The sequence below is a fragment of the Entelurus aequoreus genome, linkage group LG05 (genome assembly GCF_033978785.1).
Source record: "Entelurus aequoreus isolate RoL-2023_Sb linkage group LG05, RoL_Eaeq_v1.1, whole genome shotgun sequence".
In the NCBI taxonomy this organism is placed as follows: domain Eukaryota; kingdom Metazoa; phylum Chordata; class Actinopteri; order Syngnathiformes; family Syngnathidae; genus Entelurus; species Entelurus aequoreus.
This window is the reverse complement of record NC_084735.1, coordinates 37,664,419-37,687,370: the sequence shown is the minus strand read 5'-3', so window position 1 is coordinate 37,687,370 and position 22,952 is coordinate 37,664,419. Positions and strand designations below refer to the sequence as shown.

General features: G+C 39.7%; 1 protein-coding gene across 5 annotated transcripts in view; it reads left to right on the top strand.

Annotated features, from left to right (window-relative positions):
- LOC133650610 (kinase suppressor of Ras 1-like) overlaps positions 1 to 16,585 on the top strand; it is a 110,503-nt gene extending 93,918 nt beyond the window's left edge. The window contains exons 7-21 of one of the 5 annotated variants that reach the window (XM_062048063.1): positions 2 to 85; positions 190 to 251; positions 324 to 433; positions 2,642 to 2,810; positions 3,068 to 3,109; positions 3,673 to 3,721; positions 3,815 to 3,875; positions 4,278 to 4,568; positions 5,723 to 5,919; positions 6,014 to 6,110; positions 7,188 to 7,321; positions 7,483 to 7,614; positions 10,177 to 10,312; positions 10,389 to 10,522; positions 13,922 to 16,585. In XM_062048063.1, coding sequence (XP_061904047.1) covers positions 2 to 85; positions 190 to 251; positions 324 to 433; positions 2,642 to 2,810; positions 3,068 to 3,109; positions 3,673 to 3,721; positions 3,815 to 3,875; positions 4,278 to 4,568; positions 5,723 to 5,919; positions 6,014 to 6,110; positions 7,188 to 7,321; positions 7,483 to 7,614; positions 10,177 to 10,312; positions 10,389 to 10,522; positions 13,922 to 13,928 — 1,705 coding nt within the window. In that variant the 3' untranslated portion in view covers positions 13,929 to 16,585. Of the gene's footprint in view, position 1; positions 86 to 189; positions 252 to 323; positions 434 to 2,641; positions 2,811 to 3,067; positions 3,110 to 3,672; positions 3,722 to 3,811; positions 3,876 to 4,277; positions 4,569 to 5,722; positions 5,920 to 6,013; positions 6,111 to 7,187; positions 7,322 to 7,482; positions 7,615 to 10,176; positions 10,313 to 10,388; positions 10,900 to 13,921 lie in introns of those variants that run through there. The other 4 variants (XM_062048060.1, XM_062048065.1, XM_062048064.1 and 1 more) reach the window with 4 other exon arrangements.
- Positions 16,586 to 22,952: the final 6,367 nt, after the last annotated feature.

Genomic DNA, 22,952 nt, shown 5'->3' with positions numbered 1-22,952 from the left:
GATTTTCCACCAAGTCCTGGCTCTCGCAGACATGTCAGGTGTGCCAGAAGAACATGATGTTCGGGGTTAAGTGCAAACACTGTCGGTGAGTTGAGCACTTTCCACATCTATGGTTGGCTGTGGCTCATGTGATAATCTACATCATCTTGGTACATATATACAATACCAGAGTTGATTAATTGTGTGCAGATTAAAGTGCCACAACAAATGCACAAAGGAAGCCCCATCCTGCAGAATCTCTTTTCTTCCAAGTAAGATAGTTTTTGTAATGTGGCTGATACAATGAACCACATCAGCAATGGTGTCTCCATTTTCTATTGCAGTCGCCAAAATTCGAAGGACAGAATCCGTGCCGTCTGATATAAACAACCCAGTAGACCGGCCCTCTGAAGCACCGCAGTTTGGCACCCTACCGAAGGCCCTTACCAAAAAGGTAGAAATGTGGTGCTTTTCAAACAGCATTTTATCTAGCTCAATCGGTGAGGCACTGAGGTGCCAGACTAGTCTCTTGTCTGGCACTTAAGTGTTTGTATGTGTGAACATTCAGAACATTTTGGCACAGATGTCTTCTGTGTCTGACTGTTCCAGATCTGTTTGCTTTAGTGTGAAAGTCAAATAGTTCTGCAGGTGATTTTTGCCATCTGACGTCTTTCCAGCTTCTCCCACTGCTTTGTGAACGTTCGATAAAGGCACACTTATGGTCGTCGAGGACCAACACAGTCTGACCAGATCGGTCGGATACAAGAGTTGTAGCTATCCAAACTTTGCAATTAATTCGGCAGCATGTTTGTTTTTGTGGTTGTAATGCACGATTAAAACATACTATGAAATTAATCTGCCCCGTTAACACAATGCGATCCTTTGACTGAGTTAAAGAGCCCTATGATGATTTACACTGCACGTAAGCAGCTAAGCCCGTGACCTTCGATCCCTCAGGCTGTACTGCATCAACAAGCGACATCAATGTGTAAAGGATATCACCACATGGGCTCAGAAACACTTCAGAAACCCACTGTCAGTAACTACAGTTGGTCGCTACATCTGTAAGTGCAAGTTAAAACTCTCCTATGCAAGCCGAAAACCGTTTATCAACAACACCCAGAAACGCCGTCGGCTTAGCTGGGCCTGAGCTCATCTAAGATGGACTGATACAAAGTGGAAAAGTGTTCTGTGGTCTGACGAGTCCACATTTCAAATTGTTTTTGGAAACAGTGGACGTCTTGTCCTCCGGACCAAAGAGGAAAAGAACCCTCAGGATTGTTATAGGCGCAAAGTTGAAAAGCCAGCATCTGTGATGGTATGGGGGTGTATTAGTTCCCAAGACATGGGTAACTTACACATCTGTGAAGGCGCCATTAATGCTGATAGGTACATACAGGTTTTGGAGCAACATATGTTGCCATCCAAGCAACGTTACCATGGACGCCCCTGCTTATTTCAGCAAGACAATGCCAAGCCACGTGTTACATCAACGTGGCTTTATAGTAAAAGAGTGCAGGTACTAGACTGGCCTGCCTGTAGTCCAAACCTGTCTCCCATTGAAAATGTGTGCCGCATTATGAAGCCTAAAATACCACAACGGAGACCCCCGGACTGTTGAACAACTTAAGCTGTACATCAAGCAAGAATGGGAAAGAATTTCCTGAGAAGCTTAAAAAATTTGTCTCCTCAGTTCCCAAACGTTTACTGAGTGTTGTTAAAAGGAAAGGCCAAGTAACACAGTGGTGAACATGCCCTTTCCCAACTACTTTGGCACGTTATGCAGCCATGAAATTCTAAGTTAATTATTATTTGCAAAAAAAAAATAAAGTTTGAGTTTGAACATCAAATATCTTGTCTTTGTAGTGCATTCAATTGAATATGGGTTGAAAAGGATTTGCAAATCATTGTATTCCGTTTATATTTACATCTAACACAATTTCCCAACTCATATGGAAACGGGGTTTGTACAGTGGCCAAAAATACTAAAATACCTGCATACTCTGCTTTATTTTTTATGAGAATTTAGGCCTGCTATGCTACTGTATTTTAATGTTGGTCATTATGGTGGTACTTGGAGAGCCAAGTGATTTCTGAGGTGGTACTTGGTGGAAAAAGTTTGAAAACCACTGATCTAGTTAATTTGTATTGGATATGCTTTAGTGTAAATTATGCGCCACTCTCACTTATATAACCAGTTTTCTTGAGTGCCTCTGCAAGATGTTTCTGGAGAAGTTCCCAGATTGCAAATGAAAGCACGCCCCATCCTCTACAAAATTGTCATAGTTTGTCTTTTAAAAATGTACACTGTTTAAATATATATCTTGAAATCATCGCCACAATTTTTTTCCAGACATAATGAAAAATAATCTTCCTGAACGTTAAATAGATTTTAGCAGTATGTATGTCACCTCATGTAACACATTGGTTTTATTATGCTCATGCTAAGATTATATGAAAATAATACTTTATCTTACTTTTAGCGTGTACCCATAGCCTGAAGCTCTCAGGTATGGCTAATTAATGTCCAAATAAGTACGTCCACCTCGCTGTGACATCACAACAGAACCAGACTGCAAAGCCAGTATACAACATTGTAACATTTAGTCAGAACAGGCAAAATGTATCATAGGGGACCTTCAAGTGTCGCTTTTGTCAGCAGGATCACCCTCCTGTCCTCAACCAGCTGGACTCTAGCAGCAATCCGTCCTCCACTACCTCGTCCACGCCCTCCTCACCAGCACCCTTTCAACAGAGTAATCCTCCGAGCGCCACACCACCGCCCAACCCATCCCCTAAAGGTCATCGGGACAGTCGCTTCAACTTCCCAGGTGACTCACACAATGGCAGCTTACAAAAAGGAAACTAACATAACACTTCTTCTGTATACTATAGTAAGTCCAATGTGCATGCAAGCATGCAGTATTCTTATACTGATTTTCCCCCTATAATAAATAAAGTCGTATATAGAAATAACACTGAACAATGATTTAGTTCTTTAAAAAAAAGTTTCTAACCAAGAGCCTCTCCCCTCTGTCATGCTTGCCGGCCTATCCCACTCTCTCTCTCTCTCTCTTTTTAACAAAAGCCGCCTGCTACTTTCAGCATAGACAGCAGTTTATCTTCCCTGGTGAGTCCCGACATGTCACACTGCATTGTTACATCTCATCATTGCTTTGTACAAGTCCTACATGCCCTGCAGCTCCTCCTGTCCTCTGCAAGTTTTCTCTTAGGCGTTTAGCAGTGTCTCATGCTCGTGTGCTAGCCCCACCATTGCATGCTTAATACTGTATCGCCATCTGCTGGCGGTAGTTGAAAAATGCATGTTTTATTCAATTTACGGTGTTGGAAATGGGCAGTCTTTTTAAATATATATAGTTTTTCAATGTATATTTTATATTTTATTATTGTTATTTGTTTTTGTGTTAGTATTTTTTTTAATGGAAAGCGTTCAGAAGAGCAGTGATTCCCAACCACTGTGCCGCTGGTAATGATCAAATTTTACTTAAATAGTTAAATTTTTGTAAATTTATTTTCAATAAATAATGCATTTTTGTGCAGCAAAAAATACTGACATGCAGAACAACTAAATGATCTTTGAGATGTTCCTAGAGGCTCAATAAAGGTTGGGAATCCCTGCATTATTGATTAAAATGAAGTAGTGTATTTATTATTTCTCCAATTTTTTCACAGATGTTTCCAGTCCTGTTACTTTACACCCGGATGTTCTCCAAAACACAGTGTAAAACTTTTCTATTCCTGTCTCATTTATTTTAACCATACTTTATTTTTCTTCCACTTCTCTCTCTAATGCAAATTATGTTTATCCCAGTAGTGAGATTGAACAATCAGTGGATGACATACATGATGAGCTGGTTGAAGATGAAGATGAAGAGGTAGAGTATGACATCCTAATATTGATATAGTGATGATATGAGGCGATTCTAATTTTTTTAACATTTTTAGCTCAGGACCCACTTTGCAAATGTGGCTCTTTTCCATGACTTGAGCTTACTAAAATGCATTAGAATTTACATTTTATTAAAAATAATTTAAAAAATAAATATTTAGTTTTTTAATTTAATTTGTGTTTGTATTGTAATTTTTTTATACTTAACAAAAGAAAAATAATGCATCTTGAAATGCCATAAAATTTACAATCAGAAAAGGAATGGTCTGTAAAAATATTCATAATTTTACTCTGTCAATAAAAAAAATAGCGGGGAGTTTGAGAAACATTTGTCTGAATATTATGCTTTTATCTGCAATAACAGAACTACTTTGTGATACTCTTCTAGGAAGAAGAGGAGGACATTGAGGTGGAAGAAGAAGAGCCTGAGCTTGAAGAGGACAATGAGGATGACGAGGAGGAGAACGATGATGAAGAGGATGACGAGAACGAGGACGAGATGCGGATGAACATGGGCTCTGATAGTGAGTGCGAAGGCGACAAGCTGGACGATCTGCCCTGCCCTCGAGGGAATCAGTGGAAGGTCCCCATTTCCCGCAAACCCAGCCAGACCAGTGTGTACCTGCAGGAGTGGGACATCCCCTTTGAGCAGCTGGACCTTGGAGAACTCATAGGGAAGGTGAGGACACACACTTCATACAATCAATGGCCACAGCAACACTCACATGACCACACCAAGGAACACAGTCAGAGAGGAATATGTTAATTATTGTGGGGTCTATGCTTATAACAGTTTTTCATGTTTTATTTATTTAGATACACAAGAAGGGTGGGGGAGCAGGATTCTAGATGATGCGCCTTATTTGCTTAATTGGTTACGACACACCTTTTTTTAAATGTCAAAAAAACATTGAACAGACCAATCATTGTGTCATGTTTGTTATCAACATTTTAACTTATCGTTACATTATGCCCTGTTGTTAGTTTTTTTTACCTTTTTTATAGTTTTTTTGTAGTATGTTTTGTTTGTTTTCATTTATACGATGTTCCCCGGGCCCATAAAAAAGGCTATGGCTTCTTATCACTACAGTCGTCCCTCATTGATTGCAGTTAATTGGTACCGGGAATGACCGCGATAAACACATTTCCGGGAAGTGTAACATTATTTCATTAAATCGAATATTTTTATAGTTAGAGCATACAAAACCTTCAACCTCAACCTTCTATATAAATGTTTTTATTACAGATTGACCGATTATCGGCGCCAATATTTGGCATTTTGATATACATTGTATCAGATTTTTTTATTTATTATTTTTTTACGACAACCAAAGTACATCAGCAGATACAATATATACACACATGATACCAGTATTTAGTATTTAAAAGAATAAATAATTAGTCAAATAGATAGCTATAAACATTGTTTAGGCACCAGCCTGTTTGCCCTGCTTGTGAACAGTTGCCTTTTTTTTCACGGCAGCAATATTTCAGGGTTCCATACGAGGAAACCTTATAATGTATTAAATCCATAAACTGATATAAATTTGTGTAGAATTGAGTAGATGGCGAATTATTGTGATGTAGAGTAATCCCATATTTATACCAATTTTCTCAGGAGATGTCCCATATTTTGAACTGCAAATGTTGATACTCCTCTGACCCGCAGCATTAGACACATGTATAAAGGGTGTTTGTGATATCCCCTGATGTTGTTTGGTGCTAAATTAACTGTAACACTAGCACCACATTAAACATTGCAGTGTCAGATGAGTGTATGTACCATATTTTTATCTGAAAAGATGATTTTGATGGAAATGTTTGTTCGCCTAGGGCCGCTGGGGCAAGGTGCACAAAGGTCGGTGGCACGGCGAGGTGGCCATCCGACTTCTGGAAATCGACGGGAACAATCAGGACCACCTGAAGCTCTTTAAAAAGGAAGTGATGAATTACAGGCAGACGAGGCACGAAAATGTGGTGCTCTTTATGGGGGCCTGCATGGCCCCGCCCCACTTAGCCATCATCACCAGGTGAGAGCTGGGGTCTAGTATGTACGGCGACATTAAAGTGACTCCAAAGTGACATGTGATCATTTATTGTGTGTCTTTTGTTGTCTGCTCCAAGTTTCTGTAAAGGGAGGACGCTGTATTCTGTCGTGAGAGATACTAAGAACACTTTGGATATCAACAAGACCAGACAAATCGCCCAGGAAATTGTAAAGGTAGAGTTTTTTTTTTTAATTTAACAGTCAGGACATGAGCACTCTCACTGAGCAGTTATTGCTGCAAAAAAGAAAGACAAAATAAAATTCTAGGTGAAATGTACTTATTTTCTTTAATAACAGCATATTTATTAGGGTACGTGTCCCGATAAACATTTTCCATTCCAATATAACACCAATATTGTAGCCTTGACTATTGGCCGATACCAACATCAGTCTATCAGCACAAATAATACATACTTTTTACTTACTGTACTGTATTTTGCAGTGTGGATAGTTAAAAAGGGCACATCAGCTTATTACACACCAGCAGTTTGTTTGCATCTTAGTAATTTTGATCGCCAAATTCGCAGGTGTTAAAATCGCCGTGTAAATTAGCATGTATATGGCATGCCCAATGTAAATTAGCATCAAGCTAGCGCATTTGTTTAAATGCATTTCTTTTATGTTTGAATGTCGCAGAGAAGTTATTTTATATCTCATGTTAGTTATATCGACATACTTTATTTCTGTATGATCAGTTTTACAGTGTTTCGAAGTAAAGACTCTTAAAATACTCTCAAATGGAGACAGGTTGTCTACCTACTAAGCTAGCAAGAAGAAACGTTAGCTGTAACGGAACATAACTCTTGTATCGGAATTCTTGTAGCGGATGTTTTAGATGCAGACCGATATAATCTGATACCTTGTTTTGTTTTGCTGACATTGGTCTGATATCAATATTAGATCAGGACACCCCTAAAATGTATTACTATGTTGCTATTGTATGATTTCCATATTACACTCATTTGTTTATCTTAAGTAATGGTACTATAATGGAAACACATTTTTTTTACTTGTTTTCAGCAGTTAGGCAAGTCAGTTTATCTTGTTCAGTGGCGGTCCTAGCTTCAATGGCACACTGTGCGAGACCTTCCCACTGATTTTATTAGTCAAAAATACATTTTATTAATCAACATTGATGTCAGGTCTTTATTATAAATATTTGATTATTAATTTGGTTATATTTGAGTTTTTACATTCAAGGCATTTAATAGCTGAGATGATGCAACTGTGAATGTCTGTGTCCCTATTTAGGGCATGGGATACCTGCACGCTAAAGGCATCGTCCACAAAGACTTGAAGTCAAAGAACGTTTTTCACGATACCAACAAGGTTGTGATCACTGATTTTGGTCTTTTTGGGATCTCTGGAGTTGTTCAGGAAGGAAGGTGAGAAGTGCCACACAAGTGAGCTTAAAGTGTGATTGATACCATCAGTCAGTTGTCAGCCTTGCAAATGAAGACTGTGTAAAATTTGAATATCTATTATTCATGCCCTCTTTTAAACGCACAACATAAGCTCATGTATATTTTGTATAAATTCTTCACAGGCGGGAGAATCAGCTAAAACTTCCACATGGCTGGATTTGTTACTTGGCGCCAGAAATTGTGCGCAAAATGAGCCCCGGTAACAATGAGGACCGACTTCCTTTCTCCACCGCAGCAGACGTGTATGCCTTTGGGTACGTTCACTTCAATGCACCTTTACGACACCACCTGTCACACTAATGCTTACAGGGTGCAACATTATTTTTATTAGGTCTGGACCCAAAAATTATGTCTACAGGTAAAATCCCCCCCAAAATAGTTTTTAGACTTGTTTTATAGCAAATTTTTAGAACCCCCACTTTTAGCTCTGAAAGGTGGGCGGCAGAAGACCATATCAGTTTTGAAGTAATCGTGGACAAGGGCGACAAAAACATTCAATTGAACGATGAAAATAATAGTTTTATCCTATTTTCCAGACTATAAAGCACACCAGTATGTTAAGTTAAAGTTAAAGTTAAAGTACCCATGATTGTCACAGACACACACTAGGTGTGGCGTAATTATTCTCTGCATTTGACCCATCACCCTTGATCACCCCCCCCGGGAGGTGAGGTGAGCAATGAGCAGCAGTTGTGAAATTAGATATTTACACCGAAATATTTTGTTAATGTTTATTTACATACCTTAATTGTTCCCAAACACTGTCTGTAAAATGGCTAATCAAACAAAACAGAAGTCCTCGTCCTAAACCCTCGAGCGGCGGAAGCTAGCTCTCTAATCAGCTAAACAGACTCAATAACTCAGCGGTGACGTTTTGGTGAATTTACTGCGGAATTTGTGATACTGAAACAACACAAAAAGGATACTATTGTAAGTTAATAATACTAACACAAACACTTGTAAACGTGTTAGTATATTAGCTAATACTAACGACACTAGCTTGATTACATTAGCACGTAGAGTTCAGAAAGTATGAATTGTTTTAGTTATACTGTAAACATAGAAATGTTGCTTGGAGTGATGAATGAAGAAACCAAATAAATATAAAGGCTATGGGTGACTGAAGAGCACTTATACTTCCAGTTCAAGGCACAAAACTGAAAAAAATACTGTAGTGTAGACGTTCAACCTGCAGTGAGCGAACTTGTCCAAAAGGTGGTGCCATAGCACAAACAGTAACACCTTCTTAGTGTAAGTGTTGGTGTGACTACTATGTAAGTCTGCTGTTTACAAAACATTATGGTCGTTAACGAAGAAAAATCCATGGATTAGCACTCACCTTTGTATAAACCGCAGGGTTTAAACCTTGTTGAAAAAGTAGCGTCTTAGAGTACGAAAAATACAGTACATGCCTTTTTCCACACTGTTTATGAGGGAAATGATCTCCAGTTCTAGATGACGTCACACCAAGACGGGGCGGTGTATCGAGTCCGGTGTTCCAAGTACAAACCCCGTTTCCATATGAGTTGGGAAATTGTGTTAGATGTAAATATAAACGGAATACAATGATTTGCAAATCCTTTTCAACCCATATTCAATTGAATGCACTACAAAGACAAGATAATTGAATGCACTACAAAGACAAGATATTTGATGTTCAAACTCATAAACTTTATATATTTTTTCAAATAATAATTAACTTAGAATTTCATGGCTGCAACATGTGCCAAAGTAGTTGGGAAAGGGCATGTTCACCACTGTGTTACGTGGCCTTTCCTTTTAACAACACTCAGTAAACGTTTGGGAACTGAGGAGACACATTTTTTAAGCTTCTCAAGTGGAATTCTTTCCCATTCTTGGTTGATGTACAGCTTAAGTTGTTCAACAGTCCGGGGGTCTCTGTTGTGGTATTTTAGGCTTCATAATGCGCCACACATTTTCAATGGGAGACAGGTCTGGACTACAGGCAGGCCAGTCTAGTTTTAACTTGCACTTACAAATGTAGCGACCAACTGTAGTTACTGACAGTGGGTTTCTGAAGTGTTCCTGAGCCCATGTGGTGATATCCTTTACACACTGATGTCGCTTGTTGATGCAGTACAGCCTGAGGGATCGAAGGTCACGGGCTTAGCTGCTTATGTGCAGTGATTTCTCCAGATTCTCTGAACCCTTTGATGATATTACGGACCGTAGATGGTGAAATCCCTAAATTCCTTGCAATAGCTGGTTGAGAAAGGTTTTTCTTAAACTGTTCAACAATTTGCTCACACGTTTGTTGACAAAGTGGTGACCCTTGCCCCATCCTTGTTTGTGAATGACTGAGCATTTCATGGAATCTACTTTTATACCCAATCATGGCACCCACCTGTTCCCAATTTGCCTGTTCACCTGTGGGATGTTCCAAATAAGTGTTTGATGAGCATTTCTCAACTTTATCAGTATTTATTGCCACCTTTCCCAACTTCTTTGTCACGTGTTGCTGGCATCACATTCTAAAGTTAATGATTATTTGCAAAAAAAAAAAAATGTTTATGAGTTTGAACATCAAATATGTTGTCTTTGTAGCATATTCAACTGAATATGGGTTGAAAATGATTTTCAAATCATTGTATTCCGTTTATATTTACATCTAACACAATTTCCCAACTCATATGGAAACAGAGTTTGTACAATTAGTGATCTACAAATTACTTAAAAACAGATTGATATTATGGGAAATGACTGCCAGATTCATTTCAGGAACAAGACATACATAAAAAAAACTTGTAAGTAAAATTTGGGTCCTTTAAGCTCCTCCCTACTCTGATTTTTTACAGCACAATTTGGTACGAGCTCCAAGCAAGGGACTGGCCAATCACCAACCAGCCAGTGGAAGCAACCATCTGGCAGGTTGGGAGTGGAGAAGGTATCAAAAAGATCCTGGCAGAGATCAGCCTGGGGAAAGAAGTCACTGTGAGTGCGACAGCTAAAATATTCCAAAACATGTGAGCGTGCTCTGCCAGGCGCGCTGACCCACACTCTGTCTCAGGAGATCCTCTCGGCCTGCTGGGCGTATGAACTGCGTGAGCGGCCCACCTTCACGCAGCTGGCCGGCATGCTGGAGAAGTTGCCCAAGCTCAACCGCAGGCTGTCTCACCCCGGGCACTTCTGGAAGTCTGCGGAGTAGGTATCTTCCAAGGATATGGACATGTGGAAATAAAGATCTGCTGATTTTTTTATGGTGCACTGGCTCAGTCTTAAGAATGATTAATTAGTCCAAATGACATTTTTACTGTTTTGATAGAATTCCTTTCATGACACCACAGACCTCACATCTGTCTGAACACTCACTAGCAGAGCAAGAAAAAGTAATATGGACTTAAAATTCATTTATCCTTGGTGAATACCGTAATTTCCGGACTATAAGCCGCACCTGACTATAAGCCGCACCAGCTAAATTTAGGGGAAAATACAGATTGCTCCATATATAAGCCGCACCCGACTATAAGCCGCAGGGTTTTGATGTGTAATTAGCGTAGTATATAGGGGTTCCTGCTACCACGGAGGGGATTGTCGGGACAGAGATGACTGTTTGGGAACGCAAAGCGTCGTATTTATTAACAATAAATCTTTCAATCATTCAATCAAACTTTCACATCTTTGACATGGTGAACAGCATTCGTGCAGAGTACAAATAATACAACGGTGCAAAGTAATACAAAGTGCTCGCCTGTACGTTATCAAAATAACCAGCCTACCGGTATATGAAAAGTCAGTCTTTAATCATTGTGTCATCGTCTTCCTCCTGCGTACTAAAACCACCGAAATCCTCTTCGTCGATGTCGGAGAAGAACAGGCCGTAAATAAGCCGCACCCTTGTATAAGCCGCAGGGACCAGAACGAGGGGAAAAAGTAGCGGCTTATAGTCCGGAAATTACGGTAGCTTGTTTTTAAGTGCATCTCTCCAGGTCACTAGTATGTGTGTGTACGTATTTGTGTGTAAGTGACTTTAACTCGATTTAGGAAAAATTAGATTTGCATGTATAAAACTCTACAACCCAAGTATGACACGACCATTAGCCGTATACCAAATTTGGTACTTTTATAAGTTCCAGCCAAATTCCATCGACACCACCGAGGACCGAGTTACGTCCAATCAAACGAAACCATTTTTTAAAATCTGCGTTGCACGTGACTTTCTGCTCAAGCACTTGGCGTGCAAACAAGCGAATTCACAGCCGACTGTCTTTTGGTTATGTTGTAATTTTCTATGCCGTCAGAGCAAGTATGCCTGATAGAAAGTAAGGCTTCACTTTTCAAAAATGCACTAACTCGATGCTAATTTGCATTGCATATGCCATATACATGCTACTGATTAGCATTTGCGATTTTACACGGCAACTTCAACACCACCAAATTTGGTAGTGAAAACTACAGCTAAGATGGAGGTTACAATTAAACAGCTGGTGCATAATAACACAGTACTTACAGTACAAACACTTTGTAGGGTGCAATATAAGACATGACTGACAATTAACTTTAGGCCAAAGTTAATTGTCTGACTAATGCAAAAACACTTTGGACAAACTGAAGTGAACGGATATTTGCAAATGACACTTAGAAGTGTAAGCAAACAAGATGTAACATCCATCCATCCTTACATTTTCTACCGCTTGTTTCTCTCGTTGGGAGGTTGGGAAGGGGCTGGAACCTATCCCAGCTGCATTCGGGCAGGGTACACCCTGGACAAGTCACCACCTCATCGCAGGGCCAACACAGACAACATTCACACTCCAATTTAGTGTTGCCAATCAGCCTATCCCAGGTGCATGTCTCATAACAAAATGATCAGCTCAGTGTTTCATTTTAAATGAAAAATTGTAAGATTTTGGTACTAAAAAAAACAAAACATTTATTACCACATGAACACAAAAATGAGTGAAAATTGGTAACGTTGAGTGCTGATCCCGAGCATCCCTACACAGTAAGTTACTGGCTAATAATTGCATTATTTTCACAGTAAATATGTGAAAGTACATATTTACTGTGACTTAGGTACAACAAAGCACTCATTCTGCATTAAAACGGTGAATTAACTGTAAAATTACAATTGTGAAGTTACAGCATATATTTGGATTTTTATTGTAATTAACTGTAAAAACCACAGCTCTGCAGTTACAGTAAATTGTAATAAAGATATTTCACAGTAAATTACTGTAACTATTCCTTGCAAATATTAGCCAGTAATTTGCTGTTAATTGACATTATACTTGTACTGGGGAAGAATATTCTCTAATATTAGTCTCACTGTGCTAAAAGGACATTTCATTTGCATTTTTTTTTTAAATTAGCTCCTAGCTCCATAGAACACGCCAATACAATTCAAACACCTGATCAACACATACAATCACTCAGCCCAAAAGACCGTTCACCTAACCCAAGGTTCATAAAGCTTATATATTTTAAAAAAGTTACGTACATACGCAAAAAAAAAGTTGCGCACATACGGTCAAGCGATCAAATGTTTAGAAGCCAAAGCCGCATACTCACGGTAGCACGTCTGCGTCTTTGTCATCCAAATCAAAGTAATCCTGGTAAGAGTCTGTGTTGTCCCAGTTCTCTACAGGCGTCTGTGTATCGAAGTCAAAAGTCCTCCTGGTTAGAGTCTCTGTTATCCGAGTTCTTCCATCTTGACTGCATCTTTCGGGAATGTAAACAAAGACGCGCCGGCTGTGTACTGTTGTTGCTGACTTCGTTCGAAAAATACGTCCGTTTCGCACCGACAACTTTCTTCTTTGCTTGCTCAGCTTCTTTCTCCATAATGCAATGAACATAATTGCAACAGATTCACGAACACAGATGTCCAGAATACTGTGGAATTATGAAATGAAAACAGAGCTTTTTTGTATTGTATTCAATGGGGAAGGCATACCTCTGTTCCCCGGGCTACGTCACGCGCATACGTCATCCTCAGAGGCGTTTCGAACCGGAAGTTTAGCGGCAAATTTAAAATGTCACTTTATAAGTTAACCCGGCCGTATTGGCATGTGTTATAATGTTAAGATTTCATCATTGATATATAAACTATCAGACTGCGTGGTCGGTAGTAGTGGGTTTCAGTAGGCCTTTAATGATATTTTATCAGGAAGTATTAACGTATACAATTCACCAACTAAAACATCACTTGAACTCAGATAGAAATAATCCCGCAGTACAGTTAATGAAGATGAGTAAGTGTACACTACATGCTGTTTTCACCATCATTTAACACAACGTAAACATATGTTGCAGTCAAATAGTTAGGAGATCATCTAAAATACTATTGACTATTTATGTTGGTATGTTCTTACATTGGAATGAACTTTCTACTTTTTAAGTGGATAATCAGAGGAATGTTTGTAAGGAGAAATAGTTGTTTACACGGTGTAATAACCCAAGAATCTTTCATCTTCATGCAATGTGGTGTGTTTACAATAATAACTCCTCTCCTAATGTGTCTTTTGAACACAACCACTAACAGCTTTATTAATGATGGCCTCTTCCTTTTTGCTGTCTTGTCTTGTGTGTTGTGTCGCCCTGCAGGTTGTAGCAGCACACTTAAGCAATGCAACACAAAGCCTGGGTCTGCCTTGCATGCTCCTGAATCTTTAACGCCCGCAGGATTGTTCAAAGCATTGCCTCCGACTCTCTGCTTCCACTTCTTCTTGTCTCCTTCCCAACATGCGCACCTCTGGCCTGCAAAGTTGACTCTTATTTTTCCTCCCTTCTTTATTTTGGCCTTTCAGTTCTTAACTTTGAGGCTTTTGAATGATTCTGTGTGTTTGTTTGTTTGTTTGTGTGTGCGTGTGCGTGCTCACCACCTTTGCTCACCGAGTCCTTCCCTTAGCAGAAACACACACACACACACTGCAGGACGTGAAATGCACCCACAGCAACCTTTAGTTGACCCCCCTGAGGGTTGGCAGCCATGAGGGAGGCCTCAATTCATTAGACTCCACGTTGAACAGTGATTGCATGTGATGGGTGACAATGTTGACCTGCGCACACGCACACGCACACACACGCACACACACACATGCAGTATGCACTTTGTCAGCAGGATTTCTAACAAGCTCCACAGAGCTATTTGGTTTGGCATATTTACTGTTTTCTGGAATTTATAGAGATGTTATTATTTTTGGGTAATTTAGTGAAGCAACCAATATGGCACATTCTTGCTTTTTAAAAATGTTTTTTTTTTTAGATATATATTTTTTCTCCTGATTATTTAATGAAGCAGGCATTTTAAAATGTATTTGTAGTTATCGTTTTTTTTTGTTTTTTAAATGTTTTTAAAAATATATATATAATTTAGCAAAGCGGGTGTTTTTTTTATCTTTAAACATTTGTTTTATGGTGTTTGTGTGATAATTTAGTGACAGAGGCATTTTTAAATATGAATTTATTTGATTTTCTATTATTCTATTGTTTTTGGGGGAATAATTTAGTGAATCAACATTTTTGTGTGTCATATGTCATTTATTTCTTGATTCAGCAAAACCCAACATTTTTTGGGCATTTTTACATGTATTTTAAAAATGTTTTGGTAATTTTGTGAACAACCGTTACAGCCTTTTTTGGCATTAAAAAACAGCTTTTTAAGTTTTAAATAAATTATAGATTAAAATAAATGAATGATAATCTTGTGTAGCAACCATTGCTCTACTCTTTGTCATGATTTTTATTTATTTTTTACATTTTGTGGGGATAATTTAGTGAACCAAAAAACACTATTTTTGGTGAACTGAACATTACACCATTTTTCAAATTGATGTACACTTTATTGTTTAAATTAAAAATATAAATATTTGGGATAATTCAGTCTAGCAAGCCTTTTCGGCACATATTTGAAATTACATTTTAATATTTGTGTGTGTGTGTGGGGGGCAGGGGGGTAGTGATGTGAATCAACCATTGCAGTGTTTTTGGTTATTTTCTTTTCTTATTTTATTAAATGTTTTCCATCTTTATTCAGCATCCTCCCATGAAGTAAACATACTATACTAATAATCCTAATATTATGGTCAATTGGTTCCACTCTGTCAAGTGCACCTTATTAAGTTTTTAACAGCAGCTGAAAAAAAGAAGAAAAGAAAATCAGGACCTCAGCACAAAAGTGTCCTCTATGTTCCTTAAACGTTACCTCTTGTGTGTGTGTTTTTCCTTTGTGATTGTTGGCTTCACTCGGGTGTGTGTTGTGTACAAGTGTGCGGCTGAGTGACATGTTGGAATACACTGTCAGTTTTGTGTTTGCTATGGTAAGTACTGTAAATAACTTATTTAATGTACAGCAATTTATGACTCTTCTAATATTTGTATGAACATTTTATATGTAAAATGCATCACCACATTTTTTTGGATACGTCTCGCTACGGCTGATACAGATGTATATATATTTATATTTTTGTCATGTATAAAGGCTGTACAATTTTTTTCTTTTTCTTTTTTTTTTCTTAAATGGGCCAATACATTTTTTTTATGTTGTACAAATGCATATTTTTGTATTGCATGTGAAGACCGCACACACAAGTTCTGTTTTCATCCATGGAAGACAATAAAATGAACGCTTGTCATGTAAAAGATTAACAGAGTGCAGTTTTTGGGTGCAAGTCCACTGAATCCAATAGGCACAATAGGCACAATTCAATCACTGCCAAATACATTTAGCATGTTGATTTGATTGCATATTTTATGAATACAATTTATAAGATTAATTTAAGCTACTTTGAACACTGGAAAAATACTGGAAACAAAAATTGAGCTGTTTGGCCACAATACCCAGCAATATGTTTGGAGGAGAAAAGGTGATGCCTTTAATCCCAGGAACACCACCCTACAGTCAAGCATGGTGGTGGTAGTATTATGCTCTGGGCCTGTTTTGCTGCCAATGGAACTGGTGCTTTACAGAGAGTAAATGGGACAATGAAAAAGGAGGATTACCTCCAAATTCTTCAGGACAACATTAAATCATCATCCCGGAGGTTGGGTCTTGGGCGCAGTTGGGTGTTTCAACAGGACAATGACCCCAAACACACGTCAAAAGTGGTAAAGGAATGGCTAAATCAGGCTAGAATTAAGGTTTTAGAATGGCCTTCCCAAAGTCCTGACTTAAACGTGTGGACAATGCTGAAGAAACAAGTCAATGTCAGAAAACCAACAAATTTAGCTGAACTGCACCAATTTTGTCAAGAGGAGTGGTCAAAAATTCAACCAGAAGCTTGTGGATGGCTACCAAAAGCGCCTTATTGCAGTGAAACTTGCCAAGGGACATGTAACCAAATATTAACATTGCTGTATGTATACTTTTTTACATTTGCAGTAGACCCATAATAAATTCATAAAAGAACCAAACTTCATGAATGTTTTGTGACCAACAAGTACGTGCTCCAATCACTCTATCACAAAAATATAAGAGTTGTAGAAATTATTGGAAACTCAAGACAGCCATGACATTATGTTCTTTACAAGTGTATGTAAACTTTTGACCACGGCTGTGTGTATATATATATACTATATACAGGTATATATATCCATCCATCCATCCATTTTCTACCGCTTATTCCCTACGGGGTCGCGGGGGGCGCTGGAGCCTATCTCAGCTACAATCGGGCGGAAGGCGGGGTACACCCTGGACAAGTCGCCACCTCATCGCAGGGCCAACACAGATAGACAACATTCACACTCACATTCACACACTAGGGCCAATTTAGTGTTGCCAATCAACCTATCCCCAGGTGCATGTCTTTGGATATGTATGTATATATATATATATATATATATATATATATATATATATATATTAGGGGTAGGGGAAAAATCGATTCGAATTCGAATCGCGATTCTGACGTTGTGCGATTCAGAATCGATTCTCTTTTTTTTTTTTTTTTTTTTTTTCTTTTTTTTTTTTAAATTAATCAATCCAACAAAACAATACACAGCAATACCATAACAATGCAATCCCTCATTGACATTATCATTAGACATTAAAATAAAAAAGAACAATAGTGTCAGAGTGGCTTACACTTGCATCGCATCTCATAAACTTGACAACACACTGTGTCCAATATTTTCACAAAGATAAAATAAGTCATATTTTTGGTTCATTTAATAGTTAAAACAAATGCACATCATTGCAAACAGTTGATAAAACATTGTCCTTTACAATTATAAAAGCTTTTTACAAAAATCTACTACTCTGCTTGCATGTCAGCAGACTGGGGTAGATCCTGCTGAAATCCTATGTATTGAATGAATAGAGAATCCTTTTGAATCTTGGCAAAAATCTTAGCCACACGATTATCAAATGTAATAGGAAAATTAATTCATACTGACCAAACTGGCTTCATGGAAGGTCGACAATCTTCAGACAATACAAGGAAATTGTGTAATGTTATTTACTATGCTAGAAGTCTCCCTTATCCCACAGCAGTATATACTGTTGATGCGGAGAAGGCATTCCACTGCATAAACTGGTCATTTATGTTTTGCACATTACGTAAATTTGGATTTGGAGATAATTTTATACAATGGATTAAGATGCTTTATACAAGGCCCATGATCCCATGGGCGGGGGATCACACCCCTGGCAGGTTTAACCATGCCGGGCAGGTTTCGGGATAGAGGCCAGACAAAAGTCAGCACCCGGTCCTCCAGGTTGGGGGTTGGGCGTGAGGTTAACAACCCCACCCCATAAAAAAGCATCATGTTACAGAAACGACGAGAAGGAGCCATTCCGGTACACTGCGGCAGAGAAGAGAGGGCGCATCCTTGGATGTATCCATGACGGAGCCGGGTGAAATCCAGCAGGAAGCCCGACCCCTGACGACCCCGATCTTCGAAACCAAAACCAACACCAGTGTAGGTACCTGGAACGTGCGAACACTGTTCCAGTGTGGGCGCATGGACCAGGTGCTGAAGACTATGAGGGACTATCGCCTGGACATCTTAGGCGTTAGTGAAATGAGGTGGACTGGGCAGGGGCGCCTCGTGATTGATGGAGCAACCGTTCTTTTCTCTGGGAAGCAAGACCACCATACCCATGGAGTCGGGATCATCCTTTCCAACTGTGCGGCGCAAGCGCTAGTGGGATGGAAACCGGTGAATGAGCGCATCATCACAGCAAGGCTCTATACTAGACATGCCAAAGTCACCATCGTGCAAGTCTATGCCCCAACCGAGGCTGCCTCAGAAGAGGACAAGGATGCCTTCTACAGCCAGCTCCAAGCTGTGCTTGATGAGATCCCCAGCTACGACATCAAGATGCTGATTGGAGACCTAAATGCGAAAGTGGATGGCGACAGAAGGGGCCTCAATGCCACAGTGGGACCACACGGGTCTGCAAGCTCTACCAATGACAACGGGGAGAGACTGTTGATGCTAGCCAGCACAAACGGCCTCAGCATTGGCAACACGTTTTTCATGCACAAACAGATCCATAAGATGACATGGGTTTCACCTGGGGGCGGAACCCGAAATGAGCTGGACTACATATGCATAAACACAAGATGGCGTTCGTCACTGCTAGACGTTCGTGCACACATGGGTGCAGATGTAGGCTCAGATCACTTTCTTGTGGTGGGTAAAATCAGGCTGAAGCTGAAAAAGGTGCAAAAAATGCAGCCCAAGAGACCCTACGCAGTGGAAAAGCTTAAGAACACCAACCTGTCAAAAAGCTACTGTGAGGAGTTGAGGAAGAAGCTTGAGGTACCACCACATCCTTCCATTGAGGAGCAGTGGAGTCTGTTCTCCCGTGCCATCACTGAGACTGCGGAAACAGTTTTAGGCAGAAGAAGGGGCACCAACAAGGAGAGATGGATAACGGAAAAGACCTGGAAATTGATTGACGAAAGGAAGATGGCAAAGATGGAAAGAGAACAGAAGAGGAGGCTCCGATGCTGGAGGATGAAAGACGAGGAGTACAGACGCCTGGACCGGGAAGTAAAAAAGAGCTGCAGGAAAGACAAACGGAGGTGGCTGGAGGAGAAAGCAAAAGAAGCACAAGAGGCAGCAGAGAAAAACAACACTAAAACACTCTACAGGATTGTGCGGGAGCTAACCAGCTCCAGGAGCAGTTCCGGGGTGCCTATCAAGAGCAGGGATGGCAGGGCACTCTTAAGCGATGAGGAACAGGAGGCAAGGTGGGTGGAGCACTTCAAAGAGATTCTCAACCAGCCAACACCTCCCACTCTCTTTCTTTTTGATCGGGAAACACCAGCCCCAACTCTGACAGTCACCTCAGAAGAGATAACCAGGACCGAGGTTGCCCAAGCAATCAAGAGCCTCAAGAACAGCAAGGCACCAGGACTCGACGAGGTATCTGCTGAGTTGCTGAAGCACGGTCAAGAGGTGGTCGTGGAGAGCCTCATGCACCTGTTCAATTTGATCTGGCATGCCGAAGAGGTCCCTGCCGACTGGAGACGGGGGTGTTATAGTGACGCTGCCAAAGAAGGGAAACCTCGCAGACTGCAACAACTGGCGGGGCATCACACTGCTGTCGATCCCAGGCAAGGTTTTCTGTAGTGTGCTGCTCCAACGCCTAAAAGACGAGGTAGATAACATCTTAAGGGAAGAGCAAGCCGGCTTCTGAAAGGGAAGGTCCTGCGCGGAACAGATTTTCACTCTTCGCAACATCATAGAACAGTGCCAAGAACTCCAGACACCCCTCATCATCAATTACATCGATTTCAAGAAAGCCTTCGACAGTATCCACCGGGAATCACTGTGGCAGATCCTCCAGCTATACGGTATACCATCAAAGTACGTCAACATCTTCAGAGCCCTGTACCATAACTCCACCTGTCGAGTGAAAACCACCAACAGGACAACCGACGACTTTGACATTGTGACCGGGGTAAGACAAGGTTGCATCTTGTCTCCCTTACTGTTCATCATTGTCATAGACTTTGTCATGAGGAAGTCTGTCGTCGGAGCAAACCTCGGCATTAAGTGGGGAGGGGGCAGACTGGCAGATCTGGACTTTGCGGACGACTTGGCTCTGCTTAGCCATTCCTACGCTGCACTCCAAAAATTGACTAACAATCTGCATGAGCAAGGGGGAAAAGTCGGCCTACGTATAAGCCAAGAGAAGACCAAGGCCATGACCGTTGCACAAGACCAAAACGTTCCACTGCTCACCGTAGGCGAACAAGGCATAGAGTACGTTGAGAACTTCACGTATCTTGGAAGCAACATCTCAAACACTGGAGACGCAGAAAAGGATGTACAGACCAGAATCGGAAAAGCTGCAGGAGTCTTCCAACGCCTCCGGAATATCTGGTCATCAAAATCTATCAGTACGTCCACCAAGCTGTGCCTCTACATGTCAGTGGTCATCCCTACAGTGACCTATGCCTGTGAGACATGGATGAAGACATCAACCATTACAAACAAGCTGGATGTCTTCCACCGGCGGTGCCTCTTCATGGAGAGACCACATCACCAATGAAGAGGTGATGAGAAGGGCAGGGGTAGCACCATTGTCTGATATAGTCTCTGATATGAGAAGGAGAATGGCTGGACACGTACTCCGACTGCCAAAAGAGAGACCGGCAAGTGCAATGGACTGGGTGCCAGAAGGGGGAAAGAGGAAGAGAGGACGGCCAAAGAAGACGTGGAGACAAACAGCCAAGGAAGACCTGAGAGAGATGGGAGTCAGCTGGTATGGAGCAAGAAGGGTCACCAGTGACCGGAACAAATGGAGGGGACTCGTCGCCCAATGTTCCAACAGGAATGGGAGGAACTAAGTCTAAGTAAGTCATGGCATCAGTCAAAACCAATAATCATATTTCAGAACCTTTTTTGTTAAAAAGAGGAGTAAAACAGGGATGTCCTGCATCTGGATTATTATTTAATTTGGTTATTGAACCCTTAGCTGCAAAAATAAGAAGTGAAAATAATATTCATGGTATAAATATTGGCTCTCAGCTATCGATGTATTGTGACGACATACTTTTTTTACCTGTCACATGTTAACTCCTGTCTTCTTTATATCAATAATGTCATCACTGAATATGGCTGTTTATCAGGGTATAAAGTTAATTGGGACAAATGTGACATATTACCACTTAATAAACACTGCAAGAAATTACAAGTTCAGGACTCCAAAATTAAATTGTATTGCATTATTATGGTATTGTTTTCAAAAAAAAATAAAAAATCGTTTTTGAATCGAGAATCGTTTTGAATTGATATATATATATATATATATATATATATATATATATATATATATATATATATATATATATATATATATATATATATATATATATATATATATATATATATATATATATATATATATATTACTCCTTGTCCCCAATGTTTAAAGATAATAACTTTTGTATTCTTTTAAATTCACATTTTAGTCCTGTCCTGGGTATTCACTCAGTCCTGTTACTCTGACACGTTACTCCATCTTTCACTGGTCCACAGGAAGTAGCATCATTTGAAGTCTCTGCAGGCCAAAAAGAGTTTGCTCATTAATTTTTTTGAATATTTTATATTATTTCAACTTTGACTGGACGGTTTAAGTCTCAACACAGTATTGTTACCTTTTAAATATGATTTTTTTTGTTTGTTAAATCACTGTAATATGATTAGCGCCATTTGACTATAATTAATATTTTTGCTAATTCTATGCCAAAAACTCACTCCTGTTACTTTCAGCCCTGTTACTCACATGTGTCATCATTGCTTTTGGAACAAAAATGAAATAAAATTGCGTGAATGCACATTTTGTGTTTCATCAGACTTGAAGTTTTAAAAAAAGACAATTAAAAGGCATGATTTGGGGGAATGACCCCAAGATAAAAATCTAAAATTGATCTGAAGAATCCACTTATACCAAGATGAGTTTGTCGTCACATAACAGTTTGCTGCAGAGTAAAGTGCAGAGGGCAGGTCGCCCTCCCCAGCTTGTAAGTGGGTCATCCAAATATCGATTGGCCACTGTCAGTAATGTGCATTTATCAGGGTGTTCTAATCTACTGCTCTTGTGTTAGACAAAAGTTTCAAGCTTTGGAAACTCCTTGTGTTTCACCTTGCTGCTTTGACAGAATCAATCCCAAGTCCACTCCTTGGTTGTCAGTAAAATGAGAAACATTGACAAGATAAGAAGGATGGATGGATTTCTGCACACTTATGCTGATCCGTTCTGCAGGAAAAGAGGGTGGATCACATGACCTTGCAGGGGGCAGCTGAGGCCAGACACAAAATGCCATCTTTCTCTATAAATATAAATATGCTCAAGTGGAAAACACAAACTAAGGACACCTTTTGTATCCATTTAAGATAAAAAGGCTGAAAATGTACCATTTGTGTAAAAACATTGATGAAAAAACAATTTAATATAAAAAAAGGATGAAAAAACAACAATTTGAATACAAAAATAAACCTCAATATTAGTTTAACTGTATTTTCTGTATGATCATCATTGCATTAAGAACAACTTTTTGGGGGCATTTTACATTTTCTTTAGGTCATTTAGTTAACCCAACAACAGTAGATTTTTGGGACATTTTAAATAGATTTTTTGGGGGCATTTTGCCTTTATTTAAAATGTTTTGCTAATTTA